The sequence below is a fragment of the Lithobates pipiens genome, unplaced genomic scaffold, assembly GCF_037356315.1.
Source record: "Lithobates pipiens isolate NorthernLeopardFrog02 unplaced genomic scaffold, aLitPip1_a1.2 Scaffold_8, whole genome shotgun sequence".
Classification (NCBI taxonomy): domain Eukaryota; kingdom Metazoa; phylum Chordata; class Amphibia; order Anura; family Ranidae; genus Lithobates; species Lithobates pipiens.
In genome coordinates, this window is record NW_027507903.1 from 441,049,561 (window position 1) to 441,075,017 (window position 25,457).

General features: G+C 43.0%; 1 protein-coding gene across 1 annotated transcript in view; it reads right to left on the reverse strand.

The window, feature by feature from the left end:
* Positions 1-25,457, reverse strand: part of ANXA6 (annexin A6) — a 150,505-nt gene that overhangs the window by 14,018 nt on the left and 111,030 nt on the right. The window contains exons 17-24 of the mRNA XM_077468324.1: positions 24,618-24,731; positions 22,614-22,704; positions 17,953-18,032; positions 16,686-16,739; positions 13,531-13,548; positions 10,864-10,957; positions 6,689-6,784; positions 4,378-4,436 (exon numbers count right to left, since the gene is read on the reverse strand). Coding sequence (XP_077324450.1) covers positions 4,378-4,436; positions 6,689-6,784; positions 10,864-10,957; positions 13,531-13,548; positions 16,686-16,739; positions 17,953-18,032; positions 22,614-22,704; positions 24,618-24,731 — 606 coding nt within the window. The remainder of the gene's footprint in view (positions 1-4,377; positions 4,437-6,688; positions 6,785-10,863; positions 10,958-13,530; positions 13,549-16,685; positions 16,740-17,952; positions 18,033-22,613; positions 22,705-24,617; positions 24,732-25,457) is intronic.

A 25,457-nucleotide genomic window follows, 5' to 3' on the forward strand; every position in this document is an offset into this window, starting at 1 on the left:
CACAACTTGTGGCAGGTGACGTGGCAGGTGACGTGGCAAGTGGACAATCCACAACTTGTGGCAGGTGATGTGGCAAGTGACGTGGCAGGTGATGTGGCAAGTGACGTGGCAAGTAGACGATCCAGAACTTGTGGCAGGTGATGTGGCAAGTGACGTGGCAGGTGATGTGGCAAGTGACGTGGCAAGTGGACAGTCCACAACTTGTGGCAGGTGATGTGGCTGGTGACGTGGCAAGTGGACAATCCACAGCTTGTGGCAGGTGGCATGGCAGATGACGTGGAAAGTGGACAATCCACATCTCGTGGCAAGTGACGTGGCAGGTGATGTGGCAAGTGACGTGGCAAGTGGACAATCCACAACTTGTGGCAGGTGACGTGGCAGGTGATGTGGCAAGTGGACAATCCCCAACTTGTGGCAAGTGACGTGGCAGGTGATGTGGCAAGTGACGTGGCAAGTGGACAATCCACAACTTGTGGCAGGTGATGTGGCAAGTGACGTGGCAGGTGATGTGGACAATCCCCAACTTGTGGCAGGTGACGTGGCAAGTGACGTGGCAAGTGGACAATCCACAACTTGTGGCAGGTGACGTGGCAAGTGGACAATCCACAACTTGTGGCAGGTGACGTGGCAAGTGACGTGGCAGGTGATGTGGCAAGTGACATGGCAAGTAGACAATCCACAACTTGTGGCAGGTGATGTGGCAAGTGACGTGGCAGGTGATGTGGCAAGTGACGTGGCAAGTGGACAATCCACAACTTGTGGCAGGTGATGTGGCTGGTGACGTGGCAAGTGGACAATCCACAGCTTGTGGCAGGTGGCATGGCAGATGACGTGGAAAGTGGACAATCCACATCTCGTGGCAAGTGATGTGGCAGGTGATGTGGCAAGTGACGTGGCAAGTTGACAATCCACAACTTGTGGCAGGTGACGTGGCAGGTGATGTGGCAAGTGGACAATCCCCAACTTGTGGCAAGTGACGTGGCAAGTGACGTGGCAAGTGGACAATCCAAAACTTGTGGCAGGTGACGTGGCAAGTGATGTGGCAGGTGATGTGGCAAGTCACGTGGCAAGTGGACAATCCACAACTTGTGGCAGGTGACGTGGCAGTTGGACAATCCACAACTTGTGGCAGATGACGTGGCAAGTGACGTGGCAAGTGACGTGGCAAGTGACGTGGCAAGTGGACAATCCACAACTTGTGGCAGGTGCCGTGGCAAGTGACACGCTAAATACAAGTACACTGCAGCTCTCACAGCTGCTGCTACTCACTCTGGTCTCACAAAATTGCTGAAATAGTTAATAATACTGTTTTTTTGAGCTGGGGAGGGTCTATAATGTTAGCTTAACTAAACGCTTCTAGACGCAAACGCGGTAAAACGCGGTAAAACGCCGCTAAATCGCGGTAAAAATCGCGGCAAAATGCGCGTTTCTAAACGCCGGTTTCAACATGTGTCCAGCAGCATTCGCGTTTATATGCGTTTTTAAAGGTGACCTTTTTTTTTACATTAAAAATCTCAAAAATGATTGCAAATGATGAAAAACCATTAGAAAAATATTTTAAACAATTGCAATTGCAAGTGGACAATCCACAACTTGTGGCAAGTGACATGGCAGGTGGCAAGTGACGTGGCAAGTGGACAATCCACAACTTGTGGCAAGTGACATGGCAGGTGGCAAGTGATGTGGCAAGTGGACAATCCACAACTTGTGGCAGGTGACGTGGCAAGTGACCTGGCAGGTGACGCGGCAAGTGACCTGGCAGGTGACGTGGCAAGTGGAAAATCAACAACTTGTGGCAGGTGACTGGCATGGCAATTTTGAAAAAAAAAGCACAATATTTTGTACTTTTTGCTATAATAAATATCCCCCCTTTTTAAAAAAAGCTACATTTTTCTCAGTTTAGGCCAATATGTATTATATATTTTTGGTAAAAAAAAAAAAATCGCAATAAGTGTATATTGATTGGTTTGTGCAAAAGTTATAGCATCTACAAAATAGGGGATAGATTTATAGCATTTTTATTATTATTCTTTTTTTTTTTACTAGTAATGGTGGCGATCTGCAATTTTTATTGGGACTGCGACATTATGGCGGACACATCGGACACTTTTGACACATTTTTGGGACCATTGGCATTTATACAGCGATCAGTGCTATAAATATGCACCGCTTACTATAAAAATGTCACTGGCAGGGAAGGGGTTAACACTAGGGGCGATCAAGGGGTTAACTGTGTTCCCTGTGTGTGTTTCTAACAGTAGGAGGGAGGGGACTGACCTAGAGGAAATAACAGACTGTGGTTCCTCGCTATTAGGAACTCACGATCTGTCTCTCCTCACAGAACAGAACAGGGATTTGTTTGTTTACACACACACACGTCCCTGTTCTGCCTCTCATGCCCGTGATCACTCATGGCCCACGGTCATCGCGACATGTGCATGTTATCACACTGAAAGGAGCCGATGTATAGCTACGACGGCTCGCGGGATCGTGCCGACCTGCCGCCGTATAATGACGGCGGGTGGTCTGCAAGCGGTTAACATTGTATTGACACCCACAGTGGTTCACAGAGGGCAGTGTGAACTGCCTGCGGGAGAGATGTGATGTGGGAACCAGTGCTGAAATCGCGCTGGTTCCTGCATCGCTACAGTGTGAACCTAGGCTTACAGTCCAAACAAATATCAAATCCAGTTACTGGATCCACAAGTCTCATAAAGAAAACAAAAACTTCCTTTACCTTCCTCCCCTGACAAAGCCTGCTACCCCTACCAGACATTGCAGCTCACAATGGGCAACAAAGGCAATACTGCCAATCCAGAAAACAGTGGGCAGGACTAGGTATCGCCAGGTACTGACTTACAAGCTAACGCTTTTGTGAATCAGCAGTAACAATGCCAAAATCCATACCCCCTGTAACATCTTCTCATCTCTCCATAGTGCAAGCAGGCACTGCCTGCATGAGGGTGGCAACTCTTGTTTGAATTCAGCAGCAGTGCAGCATTGCGCCACACCATGCAACAGGAAGCTGCATTAGATGGACTTCAACAGCAGGATCTACAAGTAAGTGTGGGGCCGCGTACACACACGGGGACTGTTCGCCCAACTTTGTCCGTCAAACAGTTTCAGCGGACAGTCCGCTCAAAATTTGCATGGACGGACTTGCCCACACACGACGAACGAACAGTCCACTGAAACCGTGCACGATGACGTGAACGGCACGTACGACGGGACTAGAAAACGACGTCCTATACACTGCAATGCAAACTTCGGCGTGTAAATCCTTTCTGAGCATGCGCGGAACTTAGTTTGACGAACAAGCCTACACACGAGGGGACTGTTCGCTGAAACAAAGTTTCAGCGGACAGTTTTTCGGAATTTCCGAAAAACTTTGTTCAGCAGACTGTCCGCTGAAACTGTCCGCTGAAAGCCCACACACGAGCGGACTGTCCGCCGAAACACTGTTCAGCGGACAAAGTTGAGCGAACAGTCCCCGCGTGTGTACGCGGCCTGGGACTTTGCAGGAGGACAAAACAAAAACTGTAAATGCAGACACACTTTGAATTTAATGCCGAACCCCTTTTTTAACAAAAGGCCATAGTTCTACTTTAAAGAGTCAGTCCTTCCAAAACATAATTCTGATACAAAACCACCCGTCGGTATCTTATATGTTTTTGTAGTTTCTGGGTCTAAGGCCGGCCATAAATGGGTCCAATTTCACCAAAAAAATTCTTTAGGAAATCTCATCTAAGAATTTTCGTTCGTATTTCGTACCATTAGTGGGCTGCAGATTTCCGTGCGCCCATCGAATTTGAGTAACCGGACATGTTTGAAATTTTGTTGAACAAACAAACGGTTTTCTAATCAATGATGGGAGAATCGTGCGAGAAATGTAATCAAAAAATAAATGCGCATGTGCAAGAAAAGAAGATTCCCAGCCATGAAAATTCTTTTCTGTAGCAACATGAGGTGAAATAGAAGGCTTGGTAGGTCAAATTTCTAAATCAATGGTGGCACCATCGGATCACAAAATGCACATATTTTCTGATTTTCAAAAGAATTTTTTTTCAAAATTCGACCATGTATGGCCAGGCTAAGCAGCTTCTTAGGTTATTATGATGGGTTCCCACTCTTGTTAGATTTGTCAGATAATTAAATGATCTCACTTGGATGGTCTGACCCTTTAAAGCATGGATAAGAAGACAGAATATAACCATAAATTAAGCTAAAACAAGGCTGGCAGGCAGGCATGGAGGATGGTAGTTTTAAACTACTGGGTTTGTGGTGTTACAGGCTGACAGACATTACACATGAGGGGAGAATGACAGGTACTCTTGTAGTTTGGTTTGCAGGTTGTAGGTACCCCATAATAATTCCTACCTTCATTGCCTTATAGAGGCGCTCTGCAAAGAAGCCTGGTTTATTCTTCACACTCCGTACTGTTAAGATGAAAGAGAAAAAATAATTATAGGTAATGTTTAAGAGTTTGTTTCTTTGATATGATAATAAAAACATAACCCTAAAGCGATTTACACAACAAATATGCAAAAACACTGTGGGAAACTCAGCAAATTACTTAGTAAAATATATCCGTAGACATGGTGCAACACCTGTAAAGAACCCTACTGAACCATAATAGTATATCTACTAGTTTCCTATAATTTACCATTAAAGTAAACATATGTGTGTGCACAGGGTGTGCCAGATGTACCTGGGCACACCCTATTCACCCCGTTTGCATTAGCATTATTGCTCTGTGTGGCAGTGGGGAGATGAGAAAGATCTCCCACTGAGCGATTCTGTTTAAAGGAGAAGTGTGGAAGCATTCTCTCTCACTCTCACTCTGCAGGCAGAGAGACTATATGCTGTCGGGCACAAGGAAGACTGTTTGTACTATATATATATATATATATATATATATATACATATATACACACACATATACATATATACACACACATGCATGCGTGTTTGAGCTTTGGTGTGCACACCCTAATGCAATAGGCAGTGCACACATATGTTAGTAAACCAAGAGAAACTATAATGGTTTGGAATCAAGTATCCATTTAATCAACCAAATCATTTCTCTAACTTTTTACATCTATACATTTATATCTGCCCCATTTGATAGCCCTAGGTGCCTGAGCAGACAATCACCAAACATGAGCGCTATAATAGGGAAAAGGGCGAAAAGTGAGTCACGTGCTTTCCTCATACCCAGAAGTACCAGGTAGTTTTCTTTGCACATGGGGCCAAACAGAACCAGCAAGGGAATAAAAGAAAGGACAATCTAAATTAATGCTTTTAATGTGAACATTTGCTTTGCCCTGTATAAACAACTCAAAAGTTCACATTTAAAGTGAAAAGAAAATTCCTCCCAAAAAATTTCCCCTGCAAAATAATAGCATGATGTGCTAACATGCGTTGCATACTAGTACATTATGGAAGACCAAGACCCCTTTCACACCAGGGCGTTTTGCAGCCGCGATAGCGTTAGAAATATCGCCTGCAATCCGCCAAAAAAAAGCTGCACCATTGTAGTGTGAAAGCCCCGAGGGCTTTCACACTGGAGCGGTGCGCTGGCAGGACGTCAGGGAAAAGTCCTGCCAGCAGCTTCTTTGGAGCGGTGTGTTTACCGCTCCTCCACCGCTGCTCCCCATTGAAATCAAAGGGGCAGCGCTGTAATACCGTTGGCAAAACTGCGCTATTGAGGCGTATTGCCGGCGGTTTTAACCCTTTCTCAGCCGCTAGTGGGGGTAAAAGCGCCCTAGCGGCCGAAATGCGCGCGCAAATCCGGTGGTAAAACGCCACTAAAAATAGCGGCGTTTTACCACCCACGCTATGGGCGGTGTGGTGTGAAAGGGGTCTTACCTTAGAACGAAGCCCTCCAGTGATAAGCTGTCTATTAATAATAATAGTCTTCATCCGGTCAGGGCTTATTACTTCATCAGGTCTTCCTTTGGCAATTTGAATGGCCAAGCCACGATGACGTCATATGTGCGGAAGTCACGGCCGTGGCACACCGTCCATTGAAAGCATGGTTTGCATGTGCCGTGACATCCCCAGATGCTAGTATAGTAAATATCTCAGAAACTGTGAAAGTTTAGCAGATATTTACTGTACCTACAGGTAAGCCTTATTTTAGGCTTAGCTGTAGATAAAACTACCTCTTTAAAGGACAGCAAGAAAAGGGGAAAGTTTATAACTGCAAATTGACCTGATTTACTTAAAGGTGTTGTAAAAATATTATCACATGAATCCGATTTAGTTTTGTATGTTGTGTTACATTAAGGTTTATTGCCTATAGTTATTTTTGGCTACAGTAGGAAAAGATTGAAATCCATCAATGTATTTATTTTTTTGCTCCATTTGTCCTATTGAGGAGATTTCCCTTTGGCTCCCTGATCCAGGGACATGACAGGAAGTGAGAAGAAATCTCTACAAAGTGAGTGGACATTCCTTCTCAGACAGTTGAAACTAGAACAGATGGCCCCATTTGACCTCTCCTCTTGTTCTGGTGACATCAATGTATATCTTTGTGACAGAACGTACAGAGAAGGTGAACCTAGTGCAGACACAAAAACTTGATAGGGGTTCCACGACCTTTATACTCTAAAGCTAAAAAGGTTTTGGCTAAATATACGCAATAGGGGTGCATCTCATTGCTGTGCATCCCATTGCCAATACTCACCAATAGCTACAAAGGCATCTTTGACATCACCTGACATTTCTTTCTTAATGGTATTCTCAATGTCATGGTTGGTCTGCTTGATAAACTCCTGGAAGACTGTAGTAGAGAGACAGAGGGTCAATTGAAAATACAATGCTAAAACATACTACCAACAGAGCCTAGAAAACTAGAAGCAGTTAAAGAGATCCAGTCACCCCCCCAAAAAGTTAAGTTTCTGATAATTTACTTCTTCAGAAGTTTCCCTAGCACAGCCCCCTCCTTTCTTGCTTGCCATGGACCTCTCCTCCTTTGAGAATGTCTATTTACTCTCTGTAATGGCCCAGCTCCTCCAGCCTCTACATCACTCCATCTTTTGATGCAGCATGATATACAGTGGCGGCTCCCCCCTAATCCATGCGCCCAGCCCCTAGTCTACATGAAGGGCGTCAGACGCATGAGATTCAATGGGGTTTTTTATTTTTTGAAGCACATGATTGGAGCCTGATTCGCTAATGTCTTTCTGCTTCTCCTCCCGGCCAATCAGGAAACAGGTCCTGAGACCGTGTGCATCGCATTGTGCCCCCACAGCATAGCTTGCTATGGGTGCATATACAGGAGAGGAGGAGTGGAGAGCGCTGGCAGGGGGACTCCAGAAATAGGAGGTAAAGGACCACTCTGAAATACCATAACAACCGCTTTAACTCCTCTCCATCACTTTTAGAAATGTGAAGTGCGGAGCCAGTTGTGGTTCCTCAGGAAGCCAGAGCCACCTCCTGTATCCAAGTTGGCATCTCAGGGACCAGCAGTAGTAAGAAGAACCGGCTGCAGGAAAATAGCGTTGAACCCGGCCACTGGTAAGTACTTGATTTGTAAAAGTCAACCCCTACAGTATTTGTAGCTGCTGACTTAAAAATAAATAAACAAATTAACAGACTTTCCTTTTTAAGTAAAAAGTTTCCGCCATCTATTTATAGGGCATATCCTATCTGTCAATAACTTGACCTGGTACATATCCATCAGACCAAGATTAGGTCTCTTCTATCTGCACTCAGTTTTGTTCTGATTTTCAATGCAGCTGTGTATTCCTTTTAAATAATGGAATGTATTTCACATACAACTAGATACAGTGCATTTAAAAAGTATTCATACCCCTTGAAATTTTCCACATTTTGTCATGTTACAAACAAAAACGTAAATGTATTTTATTGGGATTTTATATGATAGATCAACACAAAGTGACACATAATTGTGAAGTGGAAGGAAAATGATAAATGGTTTTCCAAATTTCTTACAAATAAATATGTGAAAAGTGTGGCGTGCATTTGTATTCAGTTTGTAGAACCACCTTTTGCTGCAATTACAGCTGTAAGTCTTTTTGGGGATGTCTCTACCAGCTTTGCACATCTAGAGAGTAAAATGTTTGCCCATTCTTTGCAAAATAGCTCAAGCTCTGTCAGATTAGATGGAGAGCGTCCGTGAACAGCAATTTTCAAGTCTTGCCACAGATTCTCAATTGGATTTAGGTCTGGGCTTTGACTGGGCCATTCTAACATATGAATATGCTTTTATATAAACCATTCCATTGTAGCTCTGGCTGAATGTTTAGGGGCGTTGTCCTGCTGGAAGGTGAACCTTCACCCCACTTTCAAGTCTTTTGCAGACTAATGCCCTGTACACACGGTCGGAATATCCTGCGGAAAATGTGCGATCGGATCGTGTTGTTGGAAAATCCAATCGTATGTGGGCATCATCTGACTTTTTCTGTCGGAATTTCAGACACACAAAGCAGGATCTAAAATGTTCCGACAACAAAATTTGATTGTTTAAATTCCGATCGTGTGTAGACAATTCCGACGGACAAAGTGCCATGCATGCTCAAAATAAATTAAGAGGCCACAGCTATTGGCTACTGGCCCGTTTATAGTACCGATGTACGTGTTTTACATCACAACTTTGTCCGAACGTGTGTATGCAAGACAAGTTTGGCACAAAATCCGTCAGAAAAAACCTGATGGAATTTGTTGTCGGAATGTCTGACCGTGTGTACAGGGTATAACAGGTTTTCTTCTAAGATTGCCTTGTATTTGGCTCCATCCAGCCACTCATCAACTCTGACCAATTTCCCTGTCCCTACAACATGATACTGCCACCACCATGTTTCACGGTGGGGATGGCGAGTTCAGGGTGATGTGCACTGTTCGTTTTCCGCCAGACATAGCGTTTTTCTTTTAGGCCTAAAGGTTCAATTTTGTTCTCCTCTGACCAGAGCACCTTTTTCCACATGTTTGCTGTGTCCCCCACATGGTTTCTTGCAACCTGCAAACAGGACTTCTTATGGTTTTCTTTCAGCAATGGCTTTCTTCTTGCCACTCTTCCATACAGGCCAGATTTGTGGAGTGCACGACTAATAGTTGTCCTGTGGACAGATTCTCCCACCTGAGCTGTGGATCTCTGCATCTCCTCCAGAGTTACCATGGGCCTCTTGGCTGCTTTCCTTGCCTGGTCTGTAAATTTATGTAGACGGCCATGTCTTGGTTGGTTTGCAGTTGTGCCATACTTTTTCCATTTTCAGATGATGGATTGAACAGTGCTCCATGAGATGTCCAAAGCTTGAGATCTTTTTTTATAACCTAACCCTGCTTTAAACTTCTCCACAACTTTATCCCTGACCTGTCTGGTGTGTTCCTTGGCCTTCATGATGCTGTTTGTTCATGAAGGTTATCTAACAAACCTATGAGGGCTTCACAGAACAGCTGTATTTATACTGAGATTAAATTACAGACAGGTGGACTCTATTTACTAATTAGGCGACTTCTGAAGGCAATTGGTTCCACTAGATTTTAGTTAGGGGTATCAGAGAAAAGGGGGCTGAAAACAAATGCACGCCACACTTTTCACATATTTATTTGTAAAAATTTTGAAAACAATTTATCATTTTCCTTACACTTCACAAATATGTGCCACTTTGTGTTGGTCTATCACATAAAATCCCAATAAAATACATTTAAGTTTTTGGTTGTAACATGACAAAATGTATAAAAATTTCAACGGGTATTAATACTTTTTCAAGGCACTGTAAGTGCGTGAATCAATCTTTTTAATTAATCTCCTGGTATTTTCTGTACAAAAATGCATTTGGTGACAGAGAACATGTTGACAGGAGGAGAGAGCTGAGTAGATGAGATATCATGCAATCTGCAAGCTCCAAGTGAGCAGGTAACACTTCTATATTCTGTAACATTGCATTCTCTTTACTAAAAGGCTGGGTTAACATTGGTACGACACTACAGTCATATGACTGTGGATCCGACTTTGCCCTGCAACTTGTTCCATCTGACTTCAATGAAAGGGATCTCACTTTGATCCTGACAATGGCAAGTCCTTTGCATCTGGTATGAATCTTTGGAGGAAACTCCAAGCCGAAAAAAAAATGGCATAGGGTTCCCCCTCCAAAATCATACCTGCCCCTCGGTCTGGTATGGATTTTAAGGGGCATCCCCAAACCAAAAAACAAAACAAATGTGGGGCTCCCCTAAAATCCATACCAGACCCTTATCCGAGTATGCAGCGCAGCAGGTTAAGAAAGGGGGTGGTGTACCAGCGAGCGCGGGGGTTATCCTTCAAATCTATACCAGAACAAAGAGTCTGGTATGGTCTTGGAGGGGGGACCTCTATGCCGTTTTTTTTTTAATTGGCATGGGGTTCCCCTTTAAGATCCTCTGAGCACAAGTTGCATGCCAAAGTCAGACCAGTTAAGAGGATGATCCGACTTTGATCCGACTTCAATGATATTTAATGGGCTGAAGTGGAATCAAAGTCGGACCAAAGTAGTGCAGGAACCTTTTTCAAAGTCAGACCGACTTGTGTTGGACCAGTTAAGAGGGCTCTCATAGGGAACCATTGATTTATACACGTCATGCGACATGAGCTCCCAATGTTGGAGCGTTTGTCGTATCAGTGTGAACCCAGCCAAACAAGTGGTGTCACCTGGCCGTGCTATCTAGCAGAGGTGTACAAAAGATGATGGTCAGAATTCCAGATCCTTTGGTAGATAGGTTTGTTTTTATATGTGCAATTCAATCATTCATGTAGGTGTTTTATGGGAGTTCAGCTTTACGATTAAGGGAAAATCCAGCAAAGGAAACAGGGGCCAGCTTGCATGCATCAGACAAGTAGTTGGGTGGGTAAACACTCACCTCTTCTGAGATGTGGGTAGCTGCGAGTACACAGGATGGTCATAAAACGGGTTTCCATGGAGGTAGAGTCACTGGATGCTGAATCTGCTACTTCCTGCAAAGCCAAGCATGAAGCCACAAAGAATAGAAAGAGAGAAACACACATAGGAGGGTCAGTATAATGGCAATGTTATACCAGCAATTATATTGTGAACATAGGGGACACAGATATGAAAGCTATACAAAAGTTATCCCTTGAAGCCAAATTGTTGCCTTGCTCTTCATCGACAAAGCACAGTCAACCCATTAAGAAAGAAATATTAAGACTCCCCTAAAGTATGAATACAGATCACCCCTAAAATCCTAGTTGCCTGGTGGTCATGTTACTACTTTAGCTTTAATACTTTCTAAGTCACTGCCCTCATATATATATATATATATATATATATATATATATATATATATATATATATATATATATATATATACCGTATATATATATATATATATATATATATATTAGACACCAAATTCAGTCTTGCTTCAACTTTTATTTGCTACATGTATGTTCTAGATCTGTAATTCAGAAGTACTGAAGCTAAACATCAGCATTTTCAAAGAGAAAATATATGTGCTGCTGAAGTAAGTACCACATCCCAAGTATGAAAGAGTCATTGCTGGTACCAATAGAAAACACATGGCATCAAAAAGCAGATACCTTTATTTACAAAATGTAAAAAAAAAAAATAATAAAAAAAAATAAAGGGATCATATTGTCCCATATACAGTTGCTTCTTCCACATCACAAGGAATTTGTAGAAACATACATCTTCAGAACAAACACATAGAGATCAACACGTTTCACAAAATTGCTTCTTCTGAACCCTTCGTGTGCTTCATAAAAGAGCAACATGCCCTTAAATAAAAAATAAATAAAAGGCTGCAATCAGCAGCGGTCCCCTTGCCCACGTAAGGTAAGTATGCCAAACTGTGCAGCCACTTCAACGTAAATCCAAGCAATACCGGGAGAATACTCCGTAATATGATTATTCAACCATCCAGATGCGAAAACCATCAAAAACGTATCATGGTAAAGGCAAGGTGTTAACATTCTGAGAATGCTGGGAAAACCATAAAGACAGTTCAGGGCTGATAATAACTAGGACGCCTTTTGTCTGTTGACACATGAATCGCCAACCAGTCAGGGAATAGCCTGCCCTCATAAGCAGCCCGTATCCACTGGCCACTTTCCAACTGGATGCAGGTAAACATGGGAACCCCCGCCCCAGTTCCACTCTTGCCAATGTGTCTTTTTAATTCCATGTGTTTTCCATTGGTAATAATAATGTCTCCTTCATAGTTCCCCTACAGAGAAACATTGTACTATTTTCAGAGTGCGGTCAACAGAGGAACATTTAGGCTAGGTTCACATTGCTGCGATGCGGGAACGCCGCGAATCCGCGGCGTTTTCCCGCATCGCATACCTCCCGCCGGCAGTTCACACTGCCCTATGCGGACGGCTGGGGGTGTCAATGTTATGTTAATGACACCCCCAGATCCGTCGGCATATCGCAGTGCGATCTGCCGACTCGCACAGGAATCGGATCGCATGGTGTGAACCCCCATGCGATCCGATTCCGTTGCGGACCCAAAAAAGGGTCCCGTGCGAGTTTGCTGCGGGACCGCTGCGAGTTCAGCCATACTATCTGTATGGCTGAACTCGCAGCGCTACGGAGATCGGATGTGATTTGCTGTGCGAATCACATCCGGTTCTCCCCCCGCAGCGGTGTGAACCCAGCCTTACAGAGACGCTATCACTTTGCCCACTCAGGGCAGAATAATAGTGTCTGCAAAAAGGCCCTTGGCCCACTGATACTCACCTCTCCAGGGATCCCCCGGTACTCCACACTCTATCTCAGCTGGCAAAAATAGCTAGTGCTACTAGGTATGAAGGAGCATATAATCTCCACTCAAGTAATAGTGATAGGACCTAGCCGTAAATCTCTAGCCCTCACTTGACTGCTTGGGTGATGTGCCTCTAGGACAGGGATATGCAATTAGCGGACCTCCAGCTGTTGCAGAACTACAAGTCCCATGAGACATAGCAAGACTCTGACAGCCACAAGCATGATAAGCAGAGGCAGAGGTATGATGGGACTTGTAGTTTTGCAACAGCTGGAGGGCCGCTAATTGCATATCCCTGCTCTAGGCTCTGACACCAGCAGAAACTTGCCATTTTTGGTCCAATTGGGAGAGAGAAAAGAGAGATGCGGATCACCGGCGAGGTGAGTGCCAGTGGGTCAATGGGGTGGGAAGGCAGACCTATTCATGGCCTCTAATTTTGACCTGAATGAGCAAGCTGACAGTCTCTTTAGTAACATTCTCCCAGTGAAACCTGGCTTTGGTTGGGTTGCAGGAACAGGCGGATTTAAGGCTCAAGGCCACTGGTGTTTATTAGGAATAGGCATCCAAAAGCATCATAGCTATTGTCTCCCACATCACTATCTACCAGTTATGTGTATGATGAGGGGTCATATTTAGGCTTTACTTCAATCATCCCAAAAGATCTTTGTTTTTTCCTACTACTACTAGTGATTTTTTTTTCACATTTTATAACGACTTTATCAACACAAATGTAAAAAATTGGCATACAAAATGCAGAATGGAAGCAAAATGATTATTACTCACCAGGACTGAAGCAATAATCTATGGATAAAAGAAAGAATGACAATAAAGGCATGCTTAGATGCACAAAGGAGATTTCACCTTTATGAGATTACAAATTTCCAGAAAAAGGAAAGGAAAATGATCAATATAACTCAAGTAGGGGACCTAAAGGGCACCTGCTTTTTTTAGCAAGAATATGCTACTAATGAGATAAGTATACCTTTATATTGTTTTTCATTATTAATATTTTGGTGAGCTTTTTAGGAGATTATTAATTGTTTGCTATCATTTACTGCATTTAAAGCTGAACTACCAGGGAAAAAATGTTTTGTACTATGTAAACATTTATTACTCCTAATGCTGGGTTTCCAATTGGATGATGCTCCTGACACCACTGCTGAAACTTAGTCCCAGGTCTAGGACACTGCATACAGTAAATGATGACGGTTTGCTCACACTCCACCTCCTCCATTCACAAAACGTCTTGTCATTTTTCACAGAAATACAAGGTGTTCTGAGAGATGAGTATGGATGAATGTCACAATCTTCCCTTGTCCCATCACAGAACACTTTGTATTTTGTGAAAAAATAAATAAAAAAAGAATTGAGGGAAGGTGAAGTGCAAGCGACCCACCATCCTTCACTGTATTCACTGTACTAGGAGCTTATGTTTCAGCACAAGAAGTTTGTCACTTACTGCAGTGTTGAGGTGATATGTCAGTCTTAATCTAACACAGCAGCATCCACGAATGGGACCCTCATCATTAGGTGCAATTCATTTTCAAATAGCAAATTTTCAAACATTGTTTGCCCCTAGTTCAGCTTAAAGGACCAAGAATAAGGAATAAAAACTGAACAAGTCCAAATGTGCCTAGCTATTCCTTCACTGGAGTGTAAGCATTTTTGCATGTGCTCTGTGGTGTGATGCGTTCAACAGCTTCTTTATGAATAGGCTGTAGCCCAATTCCACATATGAATATGTGTGTTGTGCTGTAGTGCATTGCAGTAAACATGCGTTCTGGAAATGCATTAGAATGCTGCGCATTACTGAAACATGATTGGTGTGAATGGACCCTATGTTTTCCTTCACCTGACTCAAGGCCGGAGGCTGTATCCTAGCAAACAGTAGAAAATCTGTTTTACTCTGACTGCTTTATTATTAATTACTATTTTTCACTAAGGAGGACACATTCCACCACAGCTTTTTTACATTGCATACAATATGTGAGATATACACAGATCAGCTATAACATTAAAATCAGCCACTAACAGGTAAAATAAATAACATTGAATATCTCGTTACGGTGGCACCTGAAAGTGGGTGGGATATATTAGGCAGCATGTTGTTCCTGAAGTTGATGTTTTGAAAGCAAATAAAATGGGCAAGTGTAATGCCCTGTACACACGGTCGGACTTTCTGATGGAAAATGTGCGATCGGATCGTGTTCTCGGAAAATCCAATCGTGTGTGGGCTCCATCGGACTTTTTCTGTCAGAATTTCTGCCACACAAAGTTTGAGAGCTGGATCTAAAATTTTCCGACAACAAAATCTGATCGTTTAAATTCCGATCATGTGTAGACAATTCCGATCGACAAAGTGCCACGCATGCTCAGAATAAATTACGAGATGAAAGCCATTGGCTACTGGCCTCCTTATTGTCCCGTTGTAAGTGTTGTACGTCACCCCTGCTGAACAATCGCATTTTCCAACAAATTTGTGCGACCGTGTGTATGCAAGACAAGTTTCGGGCAAAATCCGTCAGAAAAAAACGGAATGTCCGACCGTGTGTACAGGGCATTAGGATTTGAGCAACTTTGACAAGAACCAAATTGTAATAGCTAGATGACTGGGTCAGAACAACTGTCACACCAGGGTTGATCATATACCACCAAAAGAAAGCTATTTGTGTGAAAAAAAATTAATTTGTGTAGTGTTACATAACCGCGCATTTTCCAGTTAAAGTAGCTCCACGTTTCCACCCAGTCTTTTTCGACGTGGGCCACCCTCTCAGAAATACATGAAGCCCCACAGCTGGAGTAGAGCGTTCCCTACCTCTCTCTTTTATGTGACACACAGTGGAAGCGGGATTTGGCATCTGAAATAGACCTGACAGACTGGAGCAAGGCCTGGCCCTCTGTAGCAAAATGCTCATTTAACACCACTACCCTGGAGACGACATACAAAGTACTCTTGCGGTGGTATTGGATCCCAGACAGAATAGCCAATGCCAATCCTAGTTCTAGCGACCACTGCTTTCGGGTTTGTGGTCATCATGGGGATGTCCTACACACTTGGTGGACATGCCCACATCCGAGTTTTTGGCTTGTTGCACACTCTGTTCCTTCTGACTATTCGAAAGGATGCTAAATTTGCTTTACTGCATTGCCCCATCCTGGGCCTATATGCCAAACAAAAATTGGAATCCTACCTATTTCTGTCAGCTAAGAGAACAGTTGCTCAGGCCTGGAAAAAACCCATGCACTCTTTCCAGGGCGTGAGAGACCGCATGGCTGCTTTGATGCTTAATGAACAAATGTCTAGTATCCTCAAGGACTCTCATGCCAAATTTCTTTAAATTTGGGAATCTTGGCTTACATATGCATTCCCTTCACCTTCCCCTGCTAGCAATGGGCACCTGTGACCGACACCCCTGATGATCCTGATTCAATATCCCCTTTGCTCCCTCCACCTCTCTCTTTGTTGTTTTCTCCTCCGCTTGCTCTTCTTTTTCCTGCGGGGTTCCTACCCCCCTTTCATATTTTCATGCATACATGCCATACTATACAATGGTCCAGAAGTTTGCTTATCCATATTTGACGCTGCCATCCAGGTGGATCCTACCTGGACCTCTCTATTCATTTGTTCACACTTATTAAGTTTAGTCATTGTTGTTGTTTCCTTTTCCTTTGGCACAATCAAAGGCTTTATATTTGCCTGTACTGCCAATTGAAGCCCCTGCGTGGGCGGATCTGGTGCGCCTAATGTTATTCTTTATAATTTAATAAATTTAATTAAAAAAATTATTAAAATGTCCTGGTCATGAAGGAGGTAAAACCTTCTGGAGGTCAAGTGGTTAATATTATAAGGGTTGTTTTTTTTTGAGAGAAGGTTGAAGAATAATGCATTGTTGTTTCTGTCCTGTTGGCTATGAAAAATAAAAGTTCATACTATTTACCTTAGCATCATCTACGGCTTTGTCAAGGTCTTCACCACCCTCATCACGGTTTGCCTAACAAGAGACAGAAATTTACATAGGGTTTATTAGTATGATTCATTGGGCACAGATATAGCAATCAATCAGCTGTTTATTCCTCTCCATGTTGTTAGATGTAAGGTCCTATGAAAATACCCAGACATTATGTTAAGTTGTATAGTGCCCTATGACAGTGTACATTCATTCACAAGCTATTCAAGGAAGCAACTAATATACTCTCATACACACACACACACACACACTATAAATATAACATAAATGTCTGTCCAGAAAATGTCCAGCCATTGTGAATATAACAAGAACAGTTTGGGTGATATCAATATAACTTGGCAGCCAAAGAGAGGGGACTGGAATGTGCATGCTTGAACAATGACTTGTCAATGACAATGATCACTTCAATGTACTAGTCAGTGAGAATAATTGATGTTGTTGACTGAGCATGTGTACTTTGTGGCCATCACATAAAAAATGACTGTGCGAATAGAACAATGAACCGGCAGCAAATTTTGCATTAAGCTTGAACATTCCTCCACAGACATTGTTCGGATGATTCAGAAGTCTTTTGGGGATGATGCAATGAGTTCAGCAGAAAAAGTGTTGCAAAAATGCTAGAATGTGATCCGCATTCTGGAACCCCTGAGAATGTTGAAAATGCACAAACTGTAATCAAAAAAGATTGGTGACTGAAAGTACGAGAACTAGAAGCTGATCTGGGGATTCCAAAAACCACTGTGTCTAAGATTTTTTTTTTTATTATTATTATTATTCTTTATTTATAGATATTACACCCAGACAGGTAGAAAATTACAAGGTCACAAAATGTGTCTGAGATTTTGACGCAGGATCTTGGCATGAAATGTGCAAAATTAGTTCCTCGGCTTCTGCCACCAGAGCAGAAGGAACATTGTGCTGCAATTATTGCTAATGACTTGCTTAAAACGGCTATCAATGAACCAGATTTCCTCAAGACGGTCACAACAGGTGATGAATCATGGGTCTATGGCTATGATCCAGAAACAAAGGTCCAAGAATTACAATGGAAGTTGTGTCTTTGAAGGGGACTGAGGCGTCATTGTCCTAAGTACAATGTTTCCTGCATCTTTTTCAATTAATGTCTCTATTTTTCATAATACATGGCTGGGGGATTTCTGGACAAACCTCGTATATACAGTATACGGAAGATCTCCATAAATATGGTTATCCTGTAATTCGTAAATAAGTAACCAACCGAAGCCAATGAAACAAGGATCCTCTTGAAGTGTCCTGATGTGTCGGAGCTTATAGCATCTTCCAATGGCTGGTGGTAAGCTGGGTTAAGATATAATATAAAAACGTTATGTTTGCTGGAAATTCTATTACCACTTGACTGTAAAACACCTAACTTAAAATATCCACACAGTACTGTATGTTGACAACATTTTAGTTTGCACCAAGGCCTCTTCATTAAATGCATATGTGATATCTTTATACATTTGGCTAGAAGCATGACAGAATCAGTCTATATTGTACATATACTGGATGCGGCGTTTCCTGAATTGTATCCCTGCATTATTATATGCTCCTTTTACATCTCTGTCCTGTAAGTACCAACCTGTATTTTGTGCAATAAACACCAGCCTTACTGTGCTTCATTATTAGTTCCTTCTTTTTATTTTTGGTGCATCTACCAACTTGTGATTATTATGTTGGGGGAGATCTCCACTGGACCTTCTGTGAGTCGCCATTCCATTTACAGCTCGTGTGACCCCTAGACTGAAAAGCTAGGGGTCCATTTCATTTGGTGAGTGGCGACACAGGAGGGTGGAAGTTTGGAACACTATTGCACTTTATGAGGATTGGAGCACATAAACACCTTTTATTTGGGATGTTTTGCAATATTTCAACATGATTATTTGATTAATGTTTTTTTATTTTCATTTTTATTTTCATTATTTTGAGATCTGTAATTATTTCATTTTTATTCATTCAAGTGAATAGCACTTTGTGTACAGGAGCGGCAATTATTACTATATTTGTTATTTCAAAATCTTTTCCACTTGTTTCACTTTCAGCGACAGTATATTTATTTATTTTTCACTATATTGTACATTATTCTATTGAATTAATCTAAGAATCGACTAAACACACAGTAAACAAAAAAATATATTGGAGGATATTTTCAACGTCAGTCAATTTATGAGTCAGGCTACTACCATGTGCAGATATGTGCAGTACACTCATTTTATTGGGCAGGTCTTCTAACACCTTCAGTACACCTAGTAAAATGTGTTTGGTGTATTTAAGTGTTCATAATTGTAGGAATGATTTAGAAATTCAAATATGTTCAGCAAGGGAAACAGGGATCCTCTTACAGGAGTTCCTCTGTGTGCCGCCGATTCTATCCAGTTCCTACTGCCAGGCATGCGTGCAGTGTCCAGCTTGTAATGCCCATGCCTCAAGAACTCCCACATTGCCTCCCTGCTCTGTTCTTCATTATTCCAGACTGTGATGCCGCGTACACACGATCAGAATTCCGGCCAGAAAAAAGCTGATGAGAACTTTTCATTGGAAAATGCGACCGTGTGTATGCGCCATTGGAATTTAGCTGTCCGAATTTCCGCCAGCCAAAAAATTTATAGCATGTTCTCAATTTTCCAGACGGAAAAACTTTCTATCGGAAATTCCGATCGTGTGTATGCAATTCCGACAGGCCAAAAATCACGCATGCTCAGATTCAACTACGAGATGGAAGCTATTGGCTACTGGCTATTGAACTTCCTTTTTCTAGTCCCATCGTACGTGTTGTACGTCACCACGTTCTAAACGATTGGAATTTGGTGTGACCGTGTGTAGGCAAGACAGCTTGAGCGGAATTCTGTCGGGAAAACCATCAGAGCTTTTTCTGATGAGAATTCCGATCGTTTGTACGTGGCATGAGGGAGCCCCGGAGGAAGCAGGCAGAGGGAATGACAAGACAGCCTGGAAGTGCGGGAGAGGAACTGACAGTGGCCTCCCGGGATTAGAGACTAGGATTTCCCCTGGGACAAAGATGTCAAAAATAAACTGGCAGGGTTTATAACCCCCCCCCCCCTTACGCTATCCAATATTTAAAAAAAAAAGTTTTTCTTATATTTAGTTTGGTTTTAAATAGTATGTCTTGCCTGGATTGAACCTTTAATAATATAAGCTGTTAGTAAATTAGTTTCAGGCAGTCACATTATGCATTTATTTTGCTTGGCCTTTCCCTGTGCTATCTGTGTTTAATCTCCACCAGATGCTAGCCTGGCTGGTGTCCAAGATTTTGCAGGAAAAGTCTCCACTGGTCATGATCATTATTTCTTGAGATCCTGGGATTTAATCTGGCATTGCTGGTAAAATTATACACAGTATATCTATTTTTTAGTCTTTTCTCGACCTTTGCACACCATGGTTTAGGCTAAATCTGGGCATACAGTTCAAGATGGTTGTTCCCATGTCAACCTCCCTGCTTAATCCTTGTAAATAGATCTACTGTCTGTCCTGTTTAGACTTTAAATAAAGCATTGTTTGAATGCATTTTGGTGGCCTTGATGGCTTAAAGTTTAATCTGTCTATATTTTGCCTCCCCAAGCTCTTCCTTTCCCCCCTCATGCATGCTAATAAAATATTTCAATAAACGTTTCCATTTTCATTGCACACTATACCTTATTTTAGACCCTAGACATGCTTCTCTATGCCATGCAAACAGATTATGGCTGGGTGAGGGTCCAGGGCAGCAAATTGTATTGTACATAGCTTATTGAAAACATCAGAGCACCCTGCCCTAGTACTCTTCTCCAGAGACCTCAGCCCTGATGCAATCAACGGACAGGTTCTTGGCAAGAGTTATATGAATAGAAAAATATCTGGATGGATGTCAAGTCTGGAGGACTAGGTAATACCCACATGTGATGCTGAGATTCCATGATTTTAAGAGCTGAGAGCCAATAAATCAAAGAGCAGGGCCAGGGACAGTAAGGCTGAAAGCTGGGATGAAGAAGGTCAGATGATGCTGAATGACTCCAGCCATGAAATGAAGCAGGCTCTGTGTTCTCTGTTGGTGCAGAGTCCAACGCACAGGGTGGGGGCTACTGCTAGGGGAACTAGGCAGCCGCCTAGGACCCACGAGGGGGGGGTGCAGATTCAGGGCTGAATTGAGGGAGGGTGGCAATTGCCCCCAGGCAGCTTTGATGCCTGAAAAAAAAGGCATGAGGTTTCACTCACAGTATTAGTCTCCCATTCCTCCTCTTTCACACTGGCTGCTACTGCTCACTGCCTGGTTGCTAGGACTGCAGGTCCCAGCATTCAGAGCAAAGGTTGGAGGAGGATGTAACTTCCACCTCTTCCTCCTAGTGCTTACCTCCACCCACATCCTCCAGCCTGTGCAGCAGCGGCCCTCTGCTCAGAGGGAAGAAAATTGCATTTCAGAGTCCCAGTCTGAGGTGAGGTCAGGCGCCGGGAATGGAATTATATGTCATGAGGGAGCTGGGTAGAGACCCATACAGAAAGGATGGCAGCTGAGCTGCTGCTGGAGGAGAACAGATGACACCCACGGAGGGGTAGGAGAAGGAGGTCACATCCTTAGATCTCAGGGATTCTTGCTGGGACATGTTAACCTTCACTTTTGGGGGATGCGACCCCCACAAAAGTGAAGGACTACAGGTCCCAACATGAATCTCTCATAGTTGAGGATGCAACACCCACCCCATCTAGTTAAGGACTACAAGTCCCAGCATGAGCCCCTGAGATCTAAGGGATCACATTCTTCATGTTTGGGAGGGTCACACCCTTAGATCTCAAGGTTTCGTGCTGGGACTTGTAGTCCTCCACTTTTGGGGGATGTTCACATCCTTAGAGCTCAGGGGTTCATGCTGGGACTTGTAGTCCATCACAAAAAATAAAGAACTTCAAGTCCCAGCATGAACTCCTCAGAGCTGAGAACAGGGCTCACCCCCAACTAGTGAAGGGCAAGTCCCAGTCCCTTGAGAGCTAAGGATGTGACATCCTCCCCCCCAAAAAAAAAGTTATCAGTAGTTTGACTTGGACTGCAAAGCATATGCTTTTTTTAATATTAATACTATTATAGTATTATTAATACTATAATAATACTATTTTAAAAAATGTTGAAGTTTTTATTTTTTTGGCAAGTATCTGGTCCTGCCTAGGGTGCAAAACAGTCTAGCACCAGCCCTGCCAACACACATTGCAAGAAGCTTACAGAGTGCAATGAAATCAGAGTAAATTATTTCAGTACAGAAGAGGAGTTTGTACAACTGTGCAAGACATAGGCCCCTTTCACTCAGGACGGATCCTTGATGATCCGCCCCGTGAATATCTGCTTGCTCAGCGGGGATCGCTCCGTTGATCCCCACTGAGCCGGCGGATGACAGGGCGGTTCCTGCACACTGTCAGATCTCCACTCTCTTCTATGGGGGATCGGATGAACATGGACCGTTTGTCCGTGTTCATCCAATCCGCTCTGCAGACGGATCCGTGTTCATCCGATCCCCCATAGAGAAGAGCAGAGATCTGACAGGGTGCAGGGACCGCCCTGTCATCCGTCGGCTCAACGGGAATAAATGGAACGATCCCCACTGAGCAAGCGGATGTTCACGGGGCTGATCATCACGGATCCGTCCCGTGTGAAAGGGGCCTATAGGAAAGGCTGGGGTTAAGCGCTAAAAACTCTTATCCAGATAAGACGTTTTTTTTTCATTTTTTTTTTTCATTTTGATAAAATGACACTGTGTTGTGCCAAAAAATGATGGCTATGTATGCTATAGGAAAGCATTATGGAAAGCATAAACAGTGTTTGAATTGGAGTGTCATCTTCTCCCTTCTGGCATCAATCTTATGAATTAATTAAAGTAATTTTTTTTTTTTTTGGCTCACCTTCTTGATAAGCTTGATTAATAGCTTGGATCTCCTGGTTGTTCCTTGTAGCTAAGATCTCAATTAAGACTTTCTCATCTGTGCCGGCCCCCTGCAGAAAAATAAACACGTTAACTTTTATTGTTTTGAGATTTGTCTGCCAAAAAAGAAAAATAATGACCTAAATTATGACATAGCTGAAACATTTAGAAAAACATGTCATGTGTCTTTTCCCAAAAAATTCCCCCACCGCAGGAAACATTTTTGTACATACCAGCACAATCATTTGAGCATTTGCAGAGCAGTCATCTGACAGTCTCCTGATATCTGACATGTGAGTGACCATATCGGTTGACCATGCAAGGCTGACGTCAAGGGATTTGATTGGCTGGAATCGATACCAAACTTGGAGGGTATGGAATTTGGGGGAGAGCCCATGCCATTTTTTTTGTTTTACTCTATCCCTGCTGTTTCTCAGGAATTCCCAGCAGATAGCGGAATGTGCTGGGCAGGGGTGTGCCACTGATTGTCAGGATGCTGGTAGGTGCTGGGCAGGGATGTGTTACTGGTTGTCAGGATGCTGACGGGTGCTGGGCAGGGATGTGTCACTGGTTGTCAGGATGCTGGCGGGTGCTGGGCAGGGATGTGTTACTGGTTGTCAGGATACTGGCGGGTGCTGGGCGGGGATGTGTCACTGGTTGTCAGGATGCTGGCGGGTGCTGGGCAGGGATGTGTTACTGGTTGTCAGGATGCTGGCGGGTACTGGCAACCTAACAAACATAAGGAAGCTGTCATAAACCACTGCTAAATGTTTTGCTTCACAGTCAGCCGAACACCCATTTGATTCTCCATAGACTGTACACAGTGCAGAACTCTCCCTCATTATTTTCTCTGCTGGTTGAATGTTCTTAGCCTACAATGTTGTACCGGTTTCTTGATTGGTGAATGTTAACTCTCATGGTCGAATGTTCTTCTAGAACCAAATGTTAGGGAATGTTACACATGCAAAAGGCAACAAAGAAAAAGGCGACACAAGGAAACCGAATACCGTGAGTTGTATTAACCACTATCGTGGGTCTGTTTTTACTTTTTCTTTGCATGTGCAGTGCCATATTATTGTGAAGGGGCTAGCAGGATTAAAACATAGTATCATTGCCATCATTTAAGAGGTGATTGGGTTCCATTCAATGAACCTTAGTGGGCTTAAATGTGAGCATATGGTACAGTATAAGAAAACCCATTGATTATGGTGCTGCCCTTATTACTTTTCCAACTAGTAGACATACCTCCCTCAAAAAGGTCCCATGAGGTCATGTTAAAGTGATTCTAAAAGGTAAATTTATTTATGTTTATTTTTTTTTTTAATAATAAAGATGTTATACTTACTTGAAATGGTTTTGCACAGAGCAGCTCTGATCCTCCTCCTGGCTCCTCCTCCCTTCAGAGTGCCCCCATAACAAGCTGCTTGCTATGGGGGCACTCGTGCAGGCTTGACCCTAAACCAAGTTGAGTGTGTGTCTATAGAGTCACACAGTATGACTCAGCCCCCTTCTCCCTCCTCACAGGATTTGATTGACAGCAGCAGGAGCCAATGGTTGCTGCCTATTTGTCCAATGAGAGAGAGAGAGTGTGAGTGAGAGAGAGAGAGAGAGAGAGAGAGAGCAGCTGGGTCGAGATCAGTCTCAGATAACTATTTGGTGGGGGGGGGGGGGGGGGGTAGAGGGCTGATACAGAAGTTTTATTCACTCTAATGCAGAGAATGCATTATGGTAAAAAAAAAAAAAAAAAAAAAACTTCTACCTTTACAACCACTTTAATGTTAACTAGAACTTACACAAAAGTGTGTGTGAGTGGGGGGAAGGGGGCTCTCCTTTTAGAAGCCAATATATTTTATCATTTATCTCTCTCCCATTTAGATGCATCCCTACTTTGTGATCCTTGCATCATCTTTGAAGGCTATATTATACAGTAGTAAAGAAAAAATGAATCAATAGTGCTCCAAGAAAAGTAAAGAAATATATTTACTGCAATGGCTTTGTTTAACTGCTTAGCATCAAACTCAGCTGGTGTCATCATGAGTCCCAGGATCAGTTTGGCTAAGGTTCCAGATAACTCTGACTTCAGATCAGCCATCAGGTCCTACAAAAGATACAAATACTTTGTAATGATGCAGAGTGGGCACATTTTGCACATATACACGGCACAAATTATTCAATATAAACTTTACAAAAATCTTAGAAAATCTTGATAGAGCCTGCCATTGTTCTCAATTTACAAATGCTATTTGCCTGGTTATCAAGCCTTCCCTTCTGTCTCAATGCCCTAAAGCAGGGGTCTCCAAATGTTCTAAATAAAGGGCCAGTTTACTGTTCTTCAGACTTTAGGGGGCCGGACTGTGACCAGCGCCTAGAGGCGATTCAGTTCGCATTGTGCGCTATACAAGTATTTCATTCATTCATTCATTCAGTGGAATTAAAAAAATTCTGCAGCGTGCATGGGAGTAAACAATGACCCATCAATGGTTTTAGTGGGAGTAATAGTGCCTCATTATTGGTATTAGTGGAAGGAATAGCACCCCATCATTGATGTCTGTAGGAGAAATAGTGCCCCAGTGGGAAGAACGGTGCCCCATCCTTTGTGTTAGTTGTGGATGGAAAAGTGCCCCACTATAGAGGCGAGCAAAGGGCCACATCTGTCCCCAGGGCCACAGTTTGGAGACCACTGCCATAAAGTCATTAGCCCATAACAATATGCTGATAAGGACTTTTGCCTTTACTCTAACTTCCCGATTTGACAATGAGTCAAAAGTTACTGATGCTAGTGGATCTGTATGACAGCGTAGCAGTTAGATATTTTCAACAGGAA